The sequence below is a fragment of the Dipodomys spectabilis genome, unplaced genomic scaffold (genome assembly GCF_019054845.1).
Source record: "Dipodomys spectabilis isolate Male_0828 unplaced genomic scaffold, ASM1905484v1 ptg000297l, whole genome shotgun sequence".
Lineage (NCBI taxonomy): Eukaryota > Metazoa > Chordata > Mammalia > Rodentia > Heteromyidae > Dipodomys > Dipodomys spectabilis.
Genome location: NW_024870974.1, coordinates 16,204,920 through 16,226,303, shown reverse-complemented (window position 1 = coordinate 16,226,303; position 21,384 = coordinate 16,204,920). Strand labels below are relative to the sequence as shown.

The following is a 21,384-nucleotide window of genomic DNA, read 5'->3' as shown; positions in this document are numbered from 1 at the left end:
TGGCCCCTGCTGGCTTGGAACTCCAGTTCTCCACCTCAGATTCCCACCTGGTAGGTGAATGCCACCATCTCCACGTGAGCTGAGCGCTGCGAGTTAAGAAAAGCCATCACTGGACAGGAGGTATTCCAACCTGGAGTTAAGGGGCTGGGACGGTGCTGTGGGTCCCAGGAGAAGAGCATGCAGGAGAGGCAGCAGCTGGCTCGTGGCCTGGCTGGGGGACTGGAGCACCCCTGGCTGGCGTGAGCAGGGTGGAAGGAGGCATGCAGGCCGCACAGGAGATGGGAGAGGCGTCTGGAAAGATCATGGACGGTCTCCAGGCCGTCCAGAGCTCATGCAGAGTCATCAGAGGGTCCTGACAAAGGGAAGACATGCTTGCATTTATAGTGTTTTAAAAGTTTTTGGGGAAGTGGGCATCAGTGGCTCACGCCTGTGAGCCTAGCTATTCAGGAGGCTGAGATTTGAGGGTCATGGTTCAAAACCAGCCCAGGCAGAAAAGTCTGTGCGACGCTCATCTCCAATGAGCTATTCAAAGCTGGAAGTGGAGCTGTGCTAGAGCTACAGTCTTGAGCAAAACAGCCAAGTAAGAGAGTGTGAGACCTGAGTTCAAGCCTAAGTACTAAAGTAACCCTCCCCTCGCCCTCTCCCCAGCCCCCCCCAATCTCTCAATTATTTATTGATTTATTTATTTTTGCCAGTCCTGGGGCCTGAACTCAGGGCCTGGGCACTGTCCTTGAGCTTGTTTTTGTTCAAGGCTAGCACTCTACAACTTGAGCACCGCTCACAGCTTTTTCTGTGGATGTGGTACTGAGGAATCAAACCCAGGGCTTCATGCATGCGAGGCAAGCAATTTACCACTAAGCCACGTTCCCAGCCCCAAGTCTCTCAGATTTGTCTGCCTAGGATGGCTTTGAACTGGGATGGATCCTCAGGTATCCACCTTCTGAGTAGTTGGGATTACAGGGGTGAAGCACAGTACCTAGCTAGAGAAAACTACTGCTAAGTATAAAGCAACCTAAAATGTGACATGCTTTTTTGGTTCCTGTGAAGCTGATAAATGAGAACATTCTTCTAGCTTCCTTGGAAGCTTTTCAAATGTGAAGGTGAAGTGTAATTTGCCGTCTTGGCCTGGTTGGGCTGCTTAAGTTCCCGCTGGAGTGCTGTGGGTGTTAAAGTCCCAGCGAGGCTGTCACTGGAGCTCTTTAATTGCAGGAATTATCTCCGGCCTATCCATCCTCCGATGCTTAATTCTCTCTAGACTGAGTTATACATAGCATTTCCACAGTGGGTTGCCCACTGTCCTGAACCTGTTCACGACGGTGGAAGGGAAATGTTTGCCCCTGTGCTCCTCGCTCTGTGCCACGCTGGGGTCCCTGTCTATTTCTACAGCTAATCTCAGGCTAAGCTGGGACTTGGATTTCAGGCCTCACACGTCCAAGGCAGACACTCTACCACGTGAGCCACCTCGCTGCCAACCCCTTTTTGTGTTGATTCTTTTCAAGGTAAGGCCTCCCACTTGGAGAAAGAAAGACTGCATCCTGGGGGGTCGGGAGGGCTTATAGCTGGTTCCTTTTTGAAATTTACAGATTTGGAAACAGACTGGAAAGAGCAGATAAAGACGCCCCCTATCCCCAAGCAGCGGCAATAGATGAGCTGTTACTTTAATTGTACCCTTTATCTCCCCAAGGACTCGCTCGGATAGCTCTAAACAGTTATTACTTCAATGCAGGGACGAGCAAGCATTTCAGTGGAAATGTAGCAGAAATTATGGGGAAAGTATTTAAGAGAGTAAAATGGGCATTTTGCTTTTATTGTTGACTATCGTTACATATTTATATTTAGTTTGATGCTGTATTTTGAGACAGTCATCATGTGTGTGTGTGTCTGTGTGTGTGTGCACACACACACAGACACACACAGACACACACATATCCCAGGCTGGCCTCTAATTTATAGTCCTTTTTTCTCAGCCTCCTGAGAGCTGGGGCACACATGTGTGATACCACATCTAGCTTTGTTTTGTTCTATCAGAGTCTCTCTCTATTAAAAGGCTGGCCTAGAACTTTTTTGTTTTTTTTTTGCCAATCCTGGGGCTTGAACTCAGGGCCTGGGCACTGTCCCTGACCTGCCTTTGTTCAAGACTAACACCCTACCACTTGAGCCATAGCACCACTTCCAGCATTTTCTGTGTATGTGGTACTGAGGAATTGAACCCAGGACTTCATGCATGCTAGGCAAGCAATCTACCACTAAGCTACATTCCCAGCCTGTGGCCTAGAACTTTCTATCCTCCTGTATCAATCTCCCATGTGTTGGGATTACAGGTATACACTTTGACACCCAGTTATTATATTATACCTAGCTATCTATTGATACTTTTCCATAAACACACACACACACACACACACACACACACACACACACACACACGTGCGCACATGCTTCCTAGGCAAGCATTCCACCATTCTAACTAAACCTAGAGCCCTTTTGATCTTGTCTTTGAGTCACTGTCTCTTTAACTTGATCTGAGCTGGTCTTGAACTTTAAGTCCTCCTGTCTCTGCCTCCTGAGTAGCTGGCATTGTAGATATCTACCACAACACCTGTTTTGTTTCATTTTATTCCCTTGAACACATTTCCAGAAGTAATTTTGTTACTCTAATAGACCCTAAATAATAGTGCTTGCTCTCTCTCTCTTTCTCTCTCTTTCCTTCCTTCCCTTCCTCCTTCCTTCCTTTTCTCCCTCCTTTCTTTTCTTTCTTTCTCCAGTCCCGGGGCTTGAACGCAAGGTCTGGGCACTGTCCCTTAGCTTTTTTGCTGAAGGCTTGTGCTCTGCCACTTGCTTCACACCTGCTCTTTCACGTTTTGCTAAGAGTCTTATGGACTTTCCTGCCCAGGCTGGCTTGGAACAGTAGTCTTCAGATTTCAGCCTCCTGAGCAGCTAGAATTACAGACAGGAGCCACCTGTACCTGGCTCCTTTGCCCATTTTTAGATTGAGTTGTTTGTTTTTTACTAGTGAGTTTAGGTGTTGTATGTATATTTTGGTTACCAGACCCTTATCAGTTGTAATTTGCAAATATTTGTTCCATTTCACAGCTTGATATTCACTTTCTTCCTAGTGTCCTCTGAAACACAAACTTTTTTTGGGGGGGGGAGGGGTCTGGTCGTGGGGCCTGAACTCTGGGCCTGGGCACTGTCCCTCAGCTCTTCAGCTCAAGGCTAGCGCTCTACCACTTGAGCCACAGCGCCAACTTCTGGTTTTTTTCTTTTTGCTTATGTGGTGCTGAGGAATCAAACCCAGGGCCTCAGGCATGCAAGGTAAGCGCTACCACTGAGCCACCTTCCCAGCCCCAACACAAACTTTTTAAGAATTGTTTCTTTTAAATGTTGTTGATAAATTGCTTTTTTAAAAGATAGAAATCTGAGCAGGGCACTGGTGGGTCACACCTGTAATCCTAGCTTCTCAGGAGGCTAAGATCTGAGGATCACGGTTCAAAGCCAGCCTGGGCAGGAACGTCCATGAGACTCTTATTTCCAATTGACCACCAGAAAACCAGAAGTGGTGCTGTGGCTCAAGTGGTAGAGTGCTAGCCTCGAGCTGAAGAGCTCAGGGACAGCGCCCAGGCCCAGAGTTCAAGCCCCACAACCAACAACAACAACAAAAAAAGACAGAAATCTGGATCCGGGATAAGATTTTCCTAACATGTATTGAATAGTCCCTTTACTGCAGGCAGGAAAGATAACTGAGTAAAAGGAAAAACATTTGGATGAGTAGGAAAAGGATATAAATCCTGCATAGTTAATTCAGAACAGTGCTCTGTGATGCATTCTTTTCCTATCTGTGAATGACTACACCAGGTTATTATTGGAAACCCAGAGAAAACCCTGCACTTATGTCTAACTCTAAGTGGCCTGAAGGAAAACTTGACTACTTGAGTTAATGGATGTGGTCTATAAATGACAAATGGCTGTATTGAACAAGTTGTTCGTGTTATATTGTGAAGGATTTCCCGCTCTATTTTCATGAATAAAAGTTGCTCTTGAAACTAATCTGTCTCATTATAATTTCTTCTTTCTCTTTGAGATCTGTAGCAATTAAAACTAAATTCAATATGCATCTGAATCTTTTAAAGAAGTTTATGCACAGCCTATGAAGTTAGCAGCTTATAAATTCCCCTCACCTCAGGAAAGCAAGCCGGCCAGCAGCCCTCAGCCAGCACTGCGGCTGTTGCTGCTGGATGTCTTTCCCTGGGGAAAGCCCGGGCTCCAGGCTGCTTACTTCCATCCTGTCAATACAGTCTGCCCTGCCATGCTCCAAATAAGCAAGGAGATACTGATGTCAGAAAAGAAATGGATCCTGAATTCTGGGAGAAAGTGAGGCTGAAACAATGGAGCTGCTCTGGGAGGTGAGTTTAGAAATCTCAGCTTGGGTCAGTAGCACAGACAAGCAGGACAATGGGGTCAGAAATCCACCCACGGAGCCCAGTGAAGAGGTCAGGACTTACGCACACAGGTCAGTAACACCAAGAATTCACTAGGGGTTCTGTGGGTTTCCTCCCCTCCTTCCCCTCCCCTCTCCTCCCTCCCTTCTTCCTCCCTTTCTCTCTCTTTTTCTTTCTCTTTCTTTTTCTTTCTTTCTTCTTTCTTTCTCTCTCTTCTTTTCTTCCTGCCTTCCTTCCTTCTTCCCTCCTTCCCTCCCTCCCTTCCTTCCTGTCTGTCTGTTTCTCTATCTTACTCTTTTTCTATTAGTCCTGGGGCTTGAACTCAAGGCCTGAGCACTGTCTCTGAGCTTTTTCAATCAAGGTGAGTATTCTACCACTTTCAGACACTTCCGGTTTTCTGATGGTTCATTGGAGATAAGAGTCTCACCGAATAACCCCTGTTGTCACTGTATTTGACTCTGGTGTCCTGCATCTTTTATATACATTTTTCTAATTTGAGGAGGGGAAGGGAAATAACAAAATGCTGAAATAAGGATACAGGTTGACCCATTGGAGCAATGAGATGTACAAGACACTATGTTCAAAATGAACTTTACAACTTGGGTGCTGGGAGGGAGAAGTTGGAGAGGTGAGGAGGGAGGGGATAACAAAGGAGGGGGTAACAATACTTGATAGGAAATATAGTCATTACCTTACTCATGTAACTGTCTGTACAGTATCTTTATAATAAATAAATATATATATATTAAAAAAGTCTTGGGGCTGGGGAGGTGGCTCAGTGGTAGAGCGCTTGCCTTGCATGCCTGAGGCCCTGAGTTCGATTCCTCAGCCCCACATAAGCAAAAAGAAAAAAGCCAGAAGTGGCGCTGTGGCTCAAGTGGTAGAGCGCTAGCCTTGAGCTGAAGAGCTGAGGGACAGCGCCCAGGCCCAGAGTTCAGGCCCCACGACTGGACCCAAAAATAAATAAATAAAAAGTCTTACCGACTTTGCTGCCCAGGCTGGCTTTGAACTTCGATCCTCATAGCTCAGCCTCCTGGATAGCTAGGATTACAGGCCTGAGCCACTGGTGCCCAGCAGCTGATTCCATTTCTATCCACCCTTGACATGCAGAGACATTGTGGCAAAAGAACATGACAGAGGAAGCGGTGAGAACATAAGCTATGGGGTCTAGACATAGACGTCCATGTCCCCCCACCCCAGGGACCTACCTCCTCCAACAAGGCCCTACTTCCTCATTTCTCCACCGCTGTCATGAATTATGATCTCACTGCCTCTCAATGGCGCCCCCAGCTGGTGACCAACACTTCAACATGTGAGCCTTCAGAGACATTTCAGATTCTAGCGGGACAATCGGGCTTGCCAAGGGCCCTGATGTGTAATAGATTGGCTGGAATGCTTTGATTGTCAATAATTAATTTAAAAAACCTATTTAAACTGTGAATGATACTTAGTAAGAAAAATTATTATGACCCAGAACAAGGAAGTTCAAAGCTAGGGCACGGCTGATGGATGAAGTTGTACAACAATGTCACCAAAGATTCAGGGCTCTTCCTCCCTGCACTCCGCAACCCTGCTAAGAGCTTCATCCTCAGACAGAAGTTCTTGCAGTGTTAATCAGACATGTCCGCATCAAGAGAAATACCACTCTAGCTATGAGATTTAAGAGCCTGCCTGGCACAAATGGCCACATGCCTATTCTAGAAACAATTACTGGTTAGGGTATAAAGTGCCCTTGATTAAGCTAAGTAGTGGCTCCCATCCTAGCAACTCAGGAGGCAGCTCAAAGCCAGCCTCAGCAGGGTAGTCTGTGAGACTCATCTCCAATCACCAAAAAGCTGAGAGAGGAGCTGTAGCCGAAGTGCCAGGCCCTGAGTTCCAGCCCCAGGACCTACACACACAGACACACACACACACAAAGAGATTGGACCTACACACACACACACACACACACACACAACTCACACAAAGAGATTGCCCTTGATTGGTTTATACTAGTTGTATACATGGAATAAATGTCAGGGTGTTAACTAGTTAACTATACTTGATAACATCTGCGTTTACTTTTTTTTTCTCATACCAAGGCTTGAACTCTGTGCCTCAAGCTTGTTCAGCTTTTTTTTTTTTTTTTGGTCCATTTGTGGAGCCTGAACTCTGGGCCTGGTGCTGTCCCTCAGCTCTTCAGCTCAAGGCTAGCGCTCTACCACTTGAGCCACAGCACCACTTCCGGGTTTTTCTTTTTTGCTTATGTGGTGCTGAGGAATCGAACCCAGGGCCTCATGCATGCAAGGCAAGCACTCTACCACTGAGCCACCTTCCCAGCCCGCTTCCTCAGCTTTTGCTCGTTCAACCAGTACTCTACCACTTGAACCACAACCACAACACCAGCCCAACTCTTGCTGGTTATTTTGGAGATGGAGTCTTGTGGACATTACTGCCTAGGCTGACTTGGAAATTCTATCTCAGCCTTCAGTGTAGCTGGGATTACAGGCGTGAGCCACCAATACCTCGCTAATTTTCAGCTAGTGATTACTGAATGCTATCAGTAAAGAGATACTAGGTAATATTTTTGCACTTCTTCTGTTTGTCAGTCCTGGGTCTTGAATTCTAGGCCTGGGCGCTGTCCCTGAGCTCTTTAGCTCAAGATTAGCACTCTACCACTTGAGCCACAGCATCACTTCCAGTTTTCTGTGTGGTTTATTGGAGATATGAGTCTTAAGGACTTTCCTGCCCCGGCTGGCTTTGAACCACAATCCTCAGATCTCAGCCTCCTGAGTAGCTAGGATTACAGGAGTGAACCACATTGGTGCCTGGCCAAAAAAAAAAAAAGTTTTTTTTTTTTTTTTTTTGGGCCCGGTGGTGGGGCCTGAACTCTGGACCCGGACGCTGTCCCTCAGCTCTTCAGCTCAAGGCTAGCGCTCTACCACTTGAGCCACAGCGCCACTTCCAGCTTTTATTCTTTTTGCTTATGTGGTGCTGAGGAATCTAACCCAGGGCCTCATGCATGCAAGGCAAGCACTTTACCACTGAGCCACCTTCCCAGCCCACCCCCAAAAAAGTTTTTAAAGCTGAAAATGGCGCTGTGCTGGTGGTAGGACGCTATGCAGCGGTCCAGCGCATAAACGCACACACAGCAATGTTCTTACACGCTGAAAGAATTGCACAATAATTAAACTTCCATGTCATCATATAGATTCCGTTGCATTTCATTTAAACAGCACGCAGGAGGCGGGTGCGGGGCGTCCAGTGAGAGCGGGAGAAGAAAACCAAAGTGCTGGTGGCAATCGGAAAATGCATCCCAGGACCCGCGAGAGATCTGACTGGCAGTTTGTGCCACACTAAGATAAGCAGATGAGCAGGGCCTGGCTCCTGTCTAGCCGGAAGTGGAGGGAAGGGAAGGGAAAGGTGGAGGACAATGGGGAGGACGCGCCACAGCTCCGCTGCCTCTGCCACCAACGTGGCCTCCCCGGAAGCCACTTCCCCGTCGAGGGGAGACTCCTCACGCTCTCAGCTCAGGAGAGTCTGGCTGAAACACTTACACAAGCTTTCTGGAAAGCGAGAGAGGCTCAACAGTAATGTGAGAACTGGAAAAGAGAAACCTGAACCCAGCCGATCTTTCGTTCAGACAAGACTCATTCCCTCCGTGGCGCTGGTGCCGCGCCTCGAGCTCAGAGGTCTGCTCTTCTTTTCCTTCCAGGAAGCCCAAAGCACAGAGGAGTGGCTCCCAGCGGCCTCAGCTCCCATTCGTGCCCTCCAGGCTTCCATACTTATCACAATAAAGACCCAAAGTTTGGGTGGAGGCCCTGTCTACTCAGAAGTGTGACTTTGCTCTATGATTTTATTCTTTTCCCTCTCAAGCTCAACATCCATATATGTGTATGTAGATATATATATACATATGTATATATATAAACACATATCTGATATATAAAAATGTGTGTAATTTTGTGAGTGTCCAAATGACTGATTAAAATTCATATGTCTAAATTTCCAGAAAGCCAAGTTTCCAGTGGTCATACTAAATGCAGTCCATCTATAATAAGCTTAAAGTGTATGGAGATAGGCCTGTTTAGGGGAACAAAAGCATTGTGCTTCTCAGTTTGAACTTTGCTTTCTTCTGTTGTTTTGAGACAGGGTCATACCATGTAGCCAAGACCAGCCTCCAACTCAGCTCCTCCCGCCCCAGTCTCCCCAGTGCTGGAATTTGGGACACACCCCACCACTTGCAGCTTTGTATTTATTTTTCTCTTCTCAGCAGCCAGGCTTTGGAGTCAGGTGTGAAGTTCAACCCTCCTCACCCTTCAGAGCAAGTTTCTCAATCTCTCCGGGCCTCGCTTTACTCATCCATAAAAGGGATTGAATACTCCACAGGGTTATGAAAGTAATTGTGAGCGAATAGCAAATGATGCAGGTTTGATTCCCTTAGCAGATGATCAATGAAGGACAGCTGCTGCAGTTTGTTTAGGGCAAACTAAGCAAGCAGACATCACCATGCCTTGTTTGACCAAAAAAGAAGTCCATATGCAATGGCGCCCACTTGTAATCCCAGCATGCAGGAGGCTGAGGCTGGAGGATCACAAGCTAGAGACCAGCCTTAGCTATATAATGAGATGCTGTCTCAAAAAACAAAAAAAGACTATCAGTTCAAGGCATGTGGTGTGATGATCTATGTTTACATTGTAAAATGACTGCCTCAACCAAGTTCATCAATACACCTGTCATCTCACAGAGCTACGGCTGCGTGCGTGGGGCGTGCTGCCAGGGAATCGTAAGCACAGCATTATGAGCTATCGTTACGGCGCTGATGGTTAGACTCCGGACATAATCCTTTTATTTTCTGTATTGAGGATTGAACCCAGGGCCCTTGACTATGTTAGACAAACAATCTACCATTTGAGCCATGTCCATATTTCTTATCATCTTCTAGTGGAAAACTTGTACTTCTTGACAAATACCTTCCCATTTCCCTGTTTCCAATCTTAGGGCTGGCTTTGAACTATGATCCTCAGATCTCAGCCTCCTGAGTAGCTAGGATAACAGGTGTGAGCCACTGGAGCCTGGCCTTTTTTTTTTTTTAATCAACAAGTTGCTGTTAGCCAAGGGTTTTACATAGATGCTGTTTGGTGGAGAAGGTTCTTCTGCGCCTGGTTTGTTAAGTGGATTTCTCATGAAAAGGTCTAGGATCTAGGCAGATGTAGAGGCTGTGTAATTCCAGGTAGGTAATTCTGACCCCAGATCAGCTCAGGTGAGAAAGTTAGTGAGACATTATCTCCTTTTTCTTTTCCCTTCCTTCCTTCCTTCCTTCCTTCCTTCCTCAGTCCTAGGATTTGAACTCAGGGGCTCTTCAGCTTAAGGCCAAGCTCTAGCACTTGAGCCACAGCATCACTTCCAGTTTTCTGGTGGTTAATTGGGGATGAGTCTCTGGGACTTTGCTGCCTGGTCTGGCTTTGAACCACAATCCTCAGATCTCAGCCTCCTGAGAATTACAGGCGTGAGCCACTGGTACCCAGCCCCTGCTCCTTTTTGATCCAACCTAGCACTCTACCACTTGAGCCAAAGCTCCATTCCAGCTTTGCTTTACTTTGCTTTTTCTTTCTTCCTTCCCTTCCCTCCTTCCTGTCCTTCTTTCCTTTCCTTTTTTCTTTCTTCCTCTCTAAAGTTAATTGGAAATAAGAGTCTCATGGACTTAAATGCCTGAGCTTGCTTCAAACTGCAATCTTCAGATGTTAGACTTCTGAGCAGCTAGGGTTACCGACATGAGCCACCAGCACCCAGCTATGAATCCTTATCTTCATCAATAAGCCAGGCATGATGGTACATGCCTGTAATTCCAGCTAAACTGGAGTCAGTAGGTAGGAAGTCTGGGAGATTTTTTTTAAATGAAATGATACCTGAAAACTAAAGCAAAAAAGGACTCTGGACATGACTCCAGTGGCAGAGCACAGGACCTCCCTGCCCCGACTTGCAGGGGTGGGGGGTGGGGGAGATGAGAGGGGTGGGCAGGGGGAGGAATACTGTTCTCTGGCATGCCAAATCTAGAACCCATGCAATGAAGATGCCCTGCAGTGGAGAGCACCAGGACGCATGCACATTAGCCAGTCCCACATAGCTTACCTTTTGCCTAGCTAAGAGTACAGGCTGGCCTACTTGTTGACATTAGGGTGGGGTCCCATGACTTTTTACCTAGGCTGGCCTTGAACCTCAGTCCTCCCATTCTCCACCTCTTGAGTGGCTGGGATTACAGGAGTGAGTCACCATGCAGGATCCCATACATTGTACAACTGCAGGTGAGCAGAATCTGTAAGCTAATGAGGGACAAGTGGGAGGCAGGGAGAAAGAGAATAATAACACAGAAGAGCTGCGGGAACAGTTCCCCAAAGATCCTGCTCCAGCATGGTGCAGGACCAACAGCTGACTACAGTCCAGGCTTCCTTCTTGGTACAACAGCCAACAATGACCCAGCAGTGACCCAAGCAGAGACTTTCCTAGCTCTCCTGTCTAGCCAGAGCCTTATTTACATGGGAAGCAAGCTGGACTTTCACGCCTCCTCTCCCCTCAAGCCATCATCTTGGATGTGAGGACACTTTCCTGAGGCAGAACACTGGCCATTGCTCGCTTCCAGTTTGGGAAAGCAATTAGGTTGCACAGCCTTAGCCTCATCACTAAACCTTTTCCATAGAAGTGCATATGAGCTGGGGACTTGGCCACTTGACCAGGCTGCTGCCCTGGGTTTCCTTAGGGGCTGCACCTTACAATCACTGCAGCTTTAAGAAAACCTTGGTACCCTAAGAATCCATGCCCACTCTGTCTAATCTCAGCTTACCAGACTTGCTGAGCCTAAAGCAAGCTGTTTCTTCCACCCTGATTTCACAGCTCCAATAAAACAAGCGAACACAAACGAAAGCAAGTGAATGCATCAATGCATTTTCTTTCAAAATAATCTGCATACTCTCCCCATTTCATCAAAAACATCATTCTCCATTTCTGAAGTTCCTATCCTTCCCACAATTAAGAAAGATTTTCACTGGGGGCCGGTGGCTTTGTAATCCTAGCTACACAGGAGGCTGAGATCTGAGGATCGGGATTCCAAGCCAGCCTTGGGCAGGCTTATCTCCAATAAACTACTCAAAAAGCTGGAAGTGGCACTATGGCTTAAGCGGTAGAGTCCTGGAGCAAAAGAAGCTCAGGGACAGTGCCCAGGCCCAGAGTTCAAGCGTGAGGACCAGCAAAAACAAAAACAAAACAAAACCAAAAAAACACTGAAAGAGAAAAAGAAATATTTCTGCCTGGGGCTGGGAAGGTGGCTCAGTGGTAGAGTGCTTGCCTTGCATGCATGAGGCCCTGGGTTCGATTCCTCAGCACCACATAAGCAAAAAGAAAAAAAAAGCTGTAAGTGGCGCTATGGCTCAAAGTGGTAGAGCACTAGCCTTGGACTGAAGAGCTGAGGGACAGCGCCCAGGCCCAGAGTTCAGGCCCCACGACCGGACCCAAAAAAAAAAAAGAAATATTTCTGCCCTGCCTGGTGGTTCATGCTTGTAATCTTAGCTACTCAGGAGGCTGAGATCTAAGGATAATAATTCAAAGCCAGCCTGGGCAAGATCAGTGAGACTCTTATCTCCAATTAACCCCCACAAAAAAGCAAGAAGAAAAAACTCAGAGACAGGCCCATAGTTCTAGCCTCAGGACCAGCACACACACGCACGTACACACACACACAAATACTGTTTGTATGAACCAAACATCAGAAGAAAGTAGTGCAGCTACGGTTCAGATAGGCTGCTCCCATTCCCAAGCTGATCCTTTCTGCAGCTCAGCCCACGCGATCATTATCATGCTCCACCCCTGGACTCAGGAATTGGTGATTAATCAGAGATGGAAGTCTATATAATTCCTATTGATCTGAATTTCCATTACAGCCAGTTCCTGTGCATTGTTACATATGGAGCAAAACACAAAAGATGTCTGGAAAGGAGTGTGAATTCCAATCACCAGCCAGGCCTGCACTGCACGGTATTCTTCGCCAGACCTTATATCATAAACAAGAACAAGCTGGGCGAAAGTGGCTCAGGCCTGTAATCCTAGCTATTCAGGAAGCTGAGCTCTGAGGACCATAGTTCAAAGCCAACCAGAGCAGGAGCTATGAGACTCTTAACTAACAAAACAAAGCTGGAAGTGGCACTGTGGCTCAAGTGGTAGAATGTTAACTTTGAGCAAAAGAAGCTGAGGCAACACTAAGGCCCTGAGTTTAAGACCCAGGACTGGCACAAAACCCACAAAGCAAACAACCCACACGAATATTCTTTGCTGCCACTTTGGGTACTTTTGAGATTTTTTTTTTCCCTCTTGGAGCCTACCACAGGCTCTTTAGCTGTACGATCTTTGCCTATCTTGTGTTTAAGCCATTTTTTATATTTGTCATCTTTTTTTTTTGAGGGGTGTACTCAGAACCTGGCACTTTCATTCATTGGCTGGTACTCTATCAGCCGAGCCGAACCTTCAACCTTATCTATATAATCAGTCTGGAAATGGCTGGAAATGAGACATTTTGTCACTTTCTGGATAAGCAGTTTTACTCATTTTAATTCATTTTTTTCTAGACCACAATTAAGGTTGCGATATTAAATTTTTTTGGTAAGGCTTGTTTGGAGCTGTGTGAGCAAGAGCTGGTTTCTGGATTGGACACAGATTGTGTTGTTTCTTTTCTTTTGCACAGAGGGAAATTGAGGAGGGAAGTGAGAAGAGGGAAGTCAAAAGTCCAGCGCCTGGGTACCAAGCCACAGAGGCCACCAGCTTCCCAGGGCTGCACTCGAGCTAGCACCAAGATATGCTTCATTAACCCTTACACATAAGAGGGGATGGGGGTACATACTTGTAATCCCAACACTCAGAAAGCTGAGGCAGGAAGAGGGATCCTTCCAGGCCACTGAGTTAGTTACATAGTATATGCCAGTCAAAAGTAAGCTAAGGAGCTTGGCACTGGTTGCTCACACCTCTCATTCTAGCTACTCAAGAGCCTGAGATCTGAGGAGTGTGGTTGGAAGCCAGCCGGGTCAGGAAAGTCTTCTGTGAGACTCTTATCTCCACTAAACTACTAAAAAAGCCAGAAGTGGAGCTCCAGTGGTAGAGTGTTAACTTTGAACAAAAGAAGGCTCAGGGATAGCAGTCAACGCCCTGAGTCAAAGCCCCAAGACAGACAGACAGACAGACAGACACACACACACACACACAGAGCTAATAAAGGAAAACAAAGACAAAAATCCCTACAGTTAAGAACAAAATTGGACAAACTCATGACGCTTGTTTCCAATTAACCAGCAAACATCAGCAAGTGGAAGTGTGGCCTAAGTGGCAGAGCACCAGCCTTGGGCAAAAAAACAGATTAGTTATAAAAATCGAACTTTGCAGATTCCTTACCCGTCGCCCTTTGATTCCCGCCCCCCCCCCCGCCCCCCACTGGAGGGGGAAGGAATGCAGGGCGAGACCAACCAGCAAGGCCTCACCAAGCCCAACCTCCCCGCGGCTGTTCAAGCCCACAGACAAGCTTAGGAGGCGGATGGTATCAGGGCCGCCCTGTAACTTAGGAGGGCTAGGGCTGTGGAGAGCAGATCTGGACTTGGATCTGCTGCCTGACTTCCAAGCTCAAGAAGCAGCTCGGAATCACCTGTCCAGCTCAGCTTTAAATGAGATGCAGAGGGCGTGGCCTTCAGAGATGCGGAAAGCACAGGTGCGCGCCGCTCCAGCGCCCGCGTCCACGCAGCGCGGCCTCCGCACGCACGGGGGCGCTGTCTCAGCTACACTAGTCGGAAGACGTCTTCGTCTATTGTCGCGAGAGCTTTGAAAGCGGAAAGGCGAAGGAGTCGGGATCACCACGTACGCGGCGCGCCCCGCCCCTCACGCCTAAGTTCTCGCGCGAGTTGCACTTCCGCCCTTTTGGCTCTCAGACCGGCACCATGGCGGTAGGCAAGAACAAGCGCCTTACAAAAGGCGGCAAAAAGGGAGCCAAGAAGAAAGTGTAAGTGGGGGCTTTCGTGGACCCCCGCTCCTTGGGGTCCTGGTGGAGACAGCGGGCGGGTTCCAGGTCTCGTGGCGAGCCGGATGGCGGGGATGCGAGTCGGATTGAGCGGAGCGGAGCTGAGCGGGGCGCCCGGACCGCGGCCTGTGGGCGGCTCGGCTACCCAAACTTACCGGGACGGCGCGGCGCGTGTGTCGGGCTGCGGGACTCCCCCCCCCCCCCGCCCCCCCCGCACCCCGGGAAGTCGCCGTCCGGGATCGGCACCCCCGTGTCGGGAACCCGGGGCCTCGCAGCCGCCCCGCGTGAGCCGCCGCCAGGTCTGATCGTAAGCGGAGGACCGCCGGGGTGGGACGCCGCCTTCGATCTCAGTGTTCGGAGACCGTGGCCAGAGCTGGCTCACCTCGGAGCCCCTCACCTCTCCGGGACGCAGAGGCCAAGCCAGCTTCTTCGAGTCTTGCTGGAGAGGGGCACTACTTAGCACAGCAATGCGCGGTTTTCAGTGACACAAGACACTTTTTCTCTCGCTCCAGGGTTGATCCATTTTCGAAGAAGGATTGGTATGATGTGAAAGCACCAGCCATGTTCAACATAAGGAATATTGGGAAAACACTAGTCACGAGGACTCAAGGAACCAGTGAGTATCTTTACACCTAATGTTTCTCTTACTTTGGGGCATGTGGGTTATATTATAGAATGCATCCTGTGGTGGTGGGCATCAGCTGATTTGTGTTTGGCATCTGTGGTGCTTGTCTTTTCTACACTGAGCTTGGAGAATTAAGAGCTGCCATGACAGTTTGCTAAGGAAATCATAGCGGGTACATACTGCCAATAAGTCTTCAGTGTCTGAATGGTTATGGTAATCAAGGTTAAGTCTTTACAATTTTCCATTAACTGGATCCAGTTCTGCCATTAACTTTGTTTTACTCTGAAATGATAATGTGTGGACATTTGTTTTGTAGAAATCGCATCTGATGGCCTCAAGGGTCGGGTGTTTGAAGTGAGCCTTGCTGATCTGCAGAATGATGAAGTCGCATTTAGAAAATTCAAGCTAATTACTGAGGACGTACAGGGCAAAAACTGCCTGACCAACTTCCATGGCATGGATCTCACCCGAGACAAAATGTGCTCTATGGTCAAAAAGTGGCAGGTGAGACCCAAAACTGCATCAGTATATGGTGAACTGCTTTCACCCACAGTGGCATAGTGTGGTGTTGTATCATGTCACCAGATGTGATTTGTGGCTGGTGATGGACTTTCTTTCCTTGAAAAGCCCATTGTCATGAAACTCAGGTCTCCTGTTAAATTCCAGTTTGCTGGCTTTAGGTTGTACACTCTGGAGCACAATTTGTTATGAACAGAGTATCTAGGCTAGCCTTTTAGTAGAGCGTACAGTGACAGACTAGCGTGTAAGTCTGTGGCTTATGTACCTTGGCAAAAAGTCACCCTACCTGCTTTTATCTGTAAAATGGGTGGGAGAGTGTCTGCAGAATTGTGAGGATAAAATAAAAGCACTCCTGTCATTTTAGGAGATGATGAAAATTGGTTTCCTTCTATCTGGCTAACCCTGTAGTTTTCGGGTATTATGTACGGGAATGAATGATGACAAAATGTTTCGGTCCCATATGATACATACTGATTATACCAATACATTTGTTTCTGACATTCCCTTAAGATTTATGATTGCCTATTTAGGAATGTTTGGCTAGGTTTTTGTGTGTGTGTCTCTCTCCCTATCTCTCACCCCCCCCCCCCCCCCCAAATCCTAAGGCTTGAACTCGGTCTGCGCACTGTCCAAGCTGCTTGTTTATGTGGTACTGAGGAATTAAACCCAGGGTTTCATGTATGCATAAGCGCTCTGCCACTAAGCTACATTGTCAACCCTGGCTATTTTATTGATCTGTATTTGTGGTTCTGGGCTTTGTATTTTGTTTTTGGAACTAAGGTATATAATTTGTGAAATTCAAAGCAAGTCAGTTATTGTCCATACTTAAGGTTGCCTTTCTTAAAATTTAGGCAATGATAGGACCACTAGTTATGGATTCTAATTATGTACTAGTTGAAAGTATTTAATCATTAGTATATTTTGTTTAGAACATAACATATTTAAAACAATCTGGATGTTTAGCATAGCAATAATTTCCTAACTTGGTCATAATACTTTTTATTTTTTTATTTTTTACTGTTTTTATTTTTTTGGTCCGGTCGTGGGGCCTGAACTCTGGGCCTGGGCGCTGTCCCTCAGCTCTTCAGCTCAAGGCTAGCACTCTACCAGTTGAGCCACAGCGCCACTTCCGGCTTTTTTTTTTCTGCTTATGTGGTGCTGAGGAATCGAACCCAGGGCCTCGAGCATGCAAGGCAAGCGCTCTACCACTCAGCCACCTTCCCAGCCCCCAGAATACTTTTTTTTTTTTGGGTTCAGTCGTGGGCCTGAACTCTGGGCCTGGGCACTGTCCCTCAGCTCTTCAGCTCAAGGCTAGCACTCTACCACTTGAGCCACAACGCCACTTCTGGCTTTTTTTTCCTGCTTCGGTGGTGCTGAGGAATCAAACCCAGGGCCTCAAGCATGTAAGGCAGGCACTCTACCACTCAGCCACCTTCCCAGCCCCCAGAATACTTTTTAAAAGAAACTTTTACTGTTGATGTCCATATAGTCATCTTAAGAACTTAGCTCTTCAATAGTTAACATGGGGGTAGACTACTGAGGATTAACATATCCAAACTAAGTGTTAGTACAGTTGGACAATAGTAGGATTAAAAGAGTTGAAGTCTTTATATTTCTTTAGTTGGGTATGGAAGACTTGAAGGGGTCTTGCAAAACTCAAAATTCTATAAACAAGCTATATCAGACTTGACCAATATGTATTGGACACTACAGCTTGTGTGTGCATGTGTGTGCGCTGTGCACAAGTGCATACCAGTTCTGGGGCTTGAACTCAGGGCTTCAAGCTTTCACTTTGCTTTTTCTGTCAGAGCTAGTGTTGTACCACTTCCAGCCTGTTTGTTTATTGTAGATGAGTCTTCTGGACTTTTCTGCCTGGGCTGGTTTTGAATCGCAATCCTCAGGTCTCAGCATGATTAACCAGCACCCAGACACTCTAGCTTCTTTATATTAGGATTTGAGAGATGAGAACTGGTAATTCTTCAAACCTTTTGTATCTGAGTATCTTTTCTTTCCTCTAGACCATGATTGAAGCTCATGTTGATGTCAAGACTACAGATGGTTATTTGCTTCGTCTGTTCTGTGTTGGTTTCACTAAAAAACGCAACAATCAGATCCGCAAGACCTCCTATGCTCAGCATCAGCAGGTCCGCCAAATCCGGAAGAAGATGATGGAAATCATGACCCGAGAAGTACAGACAAATGACTTGAAAGAAGTAGTTAATAAATTGTAAGTGTTTTTCTCTTACAACCCCAAATATTAGGCAGGTGGCATTTTACCTCCTTTTTTAAAATTCAGTATTATAAGTCTCTTATTTTTTTGTTGGTTGAGGGGCTTTAACTTGGCCTGGGTGCTGTCTCAGCTTTTTTGCTCAAGACTAGTGTTCTACCACTTGGAGCCACAGCATCATTTCTGGTTTTCTGGTGGTTAAGTGGAGATAGTGTTCTCACACCTTACCTGCCCAGGCTGGCTTAGAACTTTGATCCTCAGATCTCAGCCTCCTGAGTAGTTAGGATTATAGGTGTGAGCCACAGGTGCGCTTTTTACAGGTTTACATGCTTAGTGAATGGTGGCAGAATTTACTTTTTGGTTGAAATTATCTCACAGTAGTAAGGTTTGAATGACAGGTATTTAGGCAACAAAATTAGAAAGTACATTGAATAGATAAAGAAAAACCTTCTTCAATTAATACTGTGTTGGGGATACATGATGAAAAAATGTTTCGGTCCCAGATGATGCTCAGTGATAACTTAGCATTTTTCTGATGTTCCCATGCAGTGTACAAACGGATGAAAAAGGTTAATAGAAAAAGTGTGACTTGACCCTAAAGGCTGACACACCCGTTTTGCTACTAGTCAGCTGTATAATTCATGCCCATACCTATAAAGGGGCAGTAGTCTTATATTTGGGTATCTGTTGATTAAATGAAGTGTTCTTTAGGTTTTCTTTCCATATGAGACAAGCCAGGCCTTTTTTCTCCCCCTTTTAACCTACTATTGCTGATGGTTTGCAGGATTCCAGACAGCATTGGGAAAGACATAGAAAAGGCTTGTCAGTCTATTTATCCACTTCATGATGTCTTCGTTAGAAAAGTAAAAATGCTGAAGAAGCCCAAGTTTGAATGTAAGTGAGACGCCATAGGATTCTTAAAAATTGTGGGACCTAATGACCGAATAACTTCCCACTTCTGTCTTGCAAATGTAGTCTTGAAGACCATTGTTTTAAGATGTGATGGCCCATAACAAGGTTTATTTTTCTTTTAGTGGGAAAACTCATGGAGCTTCATGGTGAAGGTGGTAGTTCTGGAAAAGCTACTGGTGACGAGACTGGTGCTAAAGTCGAGCGAGCTGATGGATACGAACCACCAGTCCAAGAATCTGTTTAAAATCCAGAGTTTTAATAGTGACAAATAAAAGGCTTATTTGTGATGGTTTGCATCTCAACACTTTTTAAGCCTGGCAAGTTGGTGAACCAGTCTGACTTGATAAGACCTGGTAAAGTTTTGATCTTGTGTGGATTTTCTCGATTAAGTAGTTAAAATGGTATTATGCTATTTAAGGTGTAGTGATCTGGAGTTTGTGTGTGCCTCTGGATGTTCTCTCTGAGCTCTTTTGCTCAAGGCTAGTGCCCTGTTAGCCAGAGTTCCACTTAGGCTTTTTGTCTCATGGACTTGCCTGTCCAAGCTAGCTTTCAATCACTGTCCTCAGATCTCAGCTTCCTGAGCAGGCAGGGAATTGCAGGTGTGAGGCTCTGCCACATGCCTAGAGAGGATTTTTTTTGGTTGTTTTGGTTCTAGTACTAGGGTCTTGGGCTCTTGCTTGACTTTTTGCTCAAGGCCAGAGTTCTTAACGTTCAAGCCATACCACTTGCTAACTAGGCTGGCTTTTTGAACCTTGATCCATAGATCCAGTCTCCTGAGTAGCTGTCAACTATGTAATGCAGTCAGTAGATAATTTAAATTTATTGTCAGACACTTGTTCTGAAGCTGAATTTAGAGAAAAGTGGTTATTGGTCTCAATATAGGCATTTGCTACCAAGTATATTTTCATCACTCAAATCCCAATAGTAGTAGCTCTCAAATGTGAATATAGTCACTAGCACCAGTGTGATTGGATTGGATCTAGTCTGGCTAGTGCAGTGCTTTTGTCATATGAGTGGCCTCTGGTGTGACAACAATGGAAACTTCACCCCCATCTGTCCCCCAACATGGTGATGCTACAAACCCATTTAACAGTGAACCTTGAACAAAAGTGGTTTCCCTTAAGGTAATGCTTTTGCTTGAGGAAAAAACAGACTGAGCTATCTATTGATAGGAGTTTCCTTTCTGCCTATCTAAGGGCAATGACATCAAATCCTAACTAAGGTTAGACTTCGTGTGACAGGGATAGGTCTACAGTGAATACCCTTGGCTTCCTGAAAGACCTAGGGGGCTCCTAGGGCCTGCCTGAAGTCTGGGGCCCTGGAGAGCATCGTGATTAGTGCTGCAGGAATTGGGTGGATGGGGTTTCAGTCTCATTAATTAATGTTCAGTCTTGGCCAATTGCAGTCTGCCACAGCCTGGTGACCCTCCCGGGCCTTGACCATTATTCCAACAGTGCATCTCTGCTCTCTGAACCTGGTTTATATCCTTGTGAACAACCTTGAGGCTGCTGTAATGTTTCCTCCTGGAAAAACAAGTTTTTTCCACTTGCTATGGAGACAGTAAATCTTTTTTTTTTTTTTTTTTTGGGTCCGGTCATGGGGCCTGAACTCTGGGCCTGGGTGCTGTCCCTCAGCTCTTCAGCTCAAGGCTAGCGCTCTACCACTTGAGCCACAGCGCCACTTCTGGCTTTTTTCTTTTTGCTTATGTGGTGCTGAGGAATCCAACCCAGGGCCTCTGGCATGCAAGGCAAGTGCTCTACCACTGAGCTACCTTCCCAGCCCCAAGACAGTAAATCTTAAGTGTTCTGTGAGATAACCTACTACCTGTCAGCCCTTTGTCATCTTGGATATTGGCATGAGAAGCTGACATGCACGATCATGAAACCCAGCTATTGAGCAATAGAAGTTCTTTTTCTGATGCAAAAGTTTTACGTCTACTGGTAGCATCCACAAAACTGGCAGGCTGAGGTTTTAACTTGCAAGTTGGGTACAACATCAAGCATTACATCTGCCCTAATTCTCAGCATGTGTCACGTTGGTCAGCTTTCTGTCACTGACAAAGTACTGGGGGGTAACTACCTTCCGTGGAGGAAAGGTTTGTGTTGGCCTGTGACTTCACTTAGCTGGTTACCTGTGGGATTGGGGTGGTGGCACAGTATATCACAGCAGGATTGTGTGTGAAGAGGGTGCACCTGGGGAACCAAGAAGCAAAAAAGGGGCAGAGGCCAGAATCCTAATGTCCCCTGTGAAGGCCCTCTTTCCCCCATGACTTACTCCTAAAGTTCTATCACCTCCCAACAGTACGAGCATGAGGACTACTGCGATCTTCAAAACTTTTTAAAAACTTTTACAAAGAAACAATCAGAACTGGGTGCCGGTGGCTCACGCCTGTAATCCTAGCTACTCAAGAGGCTGAGATCTGAAGATCACGGTTCAAAGCCAGCCCTGGCAGGAAACTGAGACTCCAATAAGCCACTAGAAAACCAGAAGCATCGCTGTAGCTCAAGTGGTAGAGCGCTTGCCTTGAGCTGAAGAGCTGAGGGATAGTGCCCAAGCCCAGTGTTCAAGACCCATGACCGACAAAAAAAAAGTAAAATCAGAATCCTTAGCACACCTACAAACAACTTTATTGTTA

General features: G+C 46.5%; 1 protein-coding gene and 2 non-coding genes across 3 annotated transcripts; all 3 read left to right on the top strand.

Moving 5' to 3' along the window:
• Positions 1-14,339: 14,339 nt before the first annotated feature.
• Positions 14,340-19,051, top strand: Rps3a (ribosomal protein S3A). The gene is made up of 6 exons (XM_042701772.1): positions 14,340-14,448; positions 14,979-15,082; positions 15,408-15,595; positions 17,629-17,837; positions 18,622-18,731; positions 18,872-19,051. The coding sequence occupies exons 1-6, from the start codon at positions 14,387-14,389 to the stop codon at positions 18,991-18,993; spliced, it is 795 nt and encodes a 264-aa protein (XP_042557706.1). The 5' UTR covers positions 14,340-14,386; the 3' UTR covers positions 18,994-19,051.
• Positions 16,040-16,112, top strand: LOC122127266. Its single transcript, XR_006151105.1, has one exon. It is a non-coding gene; the product is annotated as a small nucleolar RNA SNORD73 (small nucleolar RNA).
• On the top strand, positions 18,310-18,377 carry LOC122127267. Its single transcript, XR_006151106.1, has one exon. It is a non-coding gene; the product is annotated as a small nucleolar RNA SNORD73 (small nucleolar RNA).
• Positions 19,052-21,384: the final 2,333 nt, after the last annotated feature.

Coding starts and splice junctions, on each gene's coding strand:
- Rps3a (XM_042701772.1), top strand. CDS start 14,387: ATGGCGGTAGGCAAGAACAAGCGCCTTACAAAAGGCGGCAAAAAGGGA. Junction 15,596..17,628: donor CTATGGTCAAAAAGTGGCAG/GTGAGACCCAAA, acceptor TCTTTCCTCTAG/ACCATGATTGAAGCTCATGT. Junction 17,838..18,621: donor AAAGAAGTAGTTAATAAATT/GTAAGTGTTTTT, acceptor GATGGTTTGCAG/GATTCCAGACAGCATTGGGA.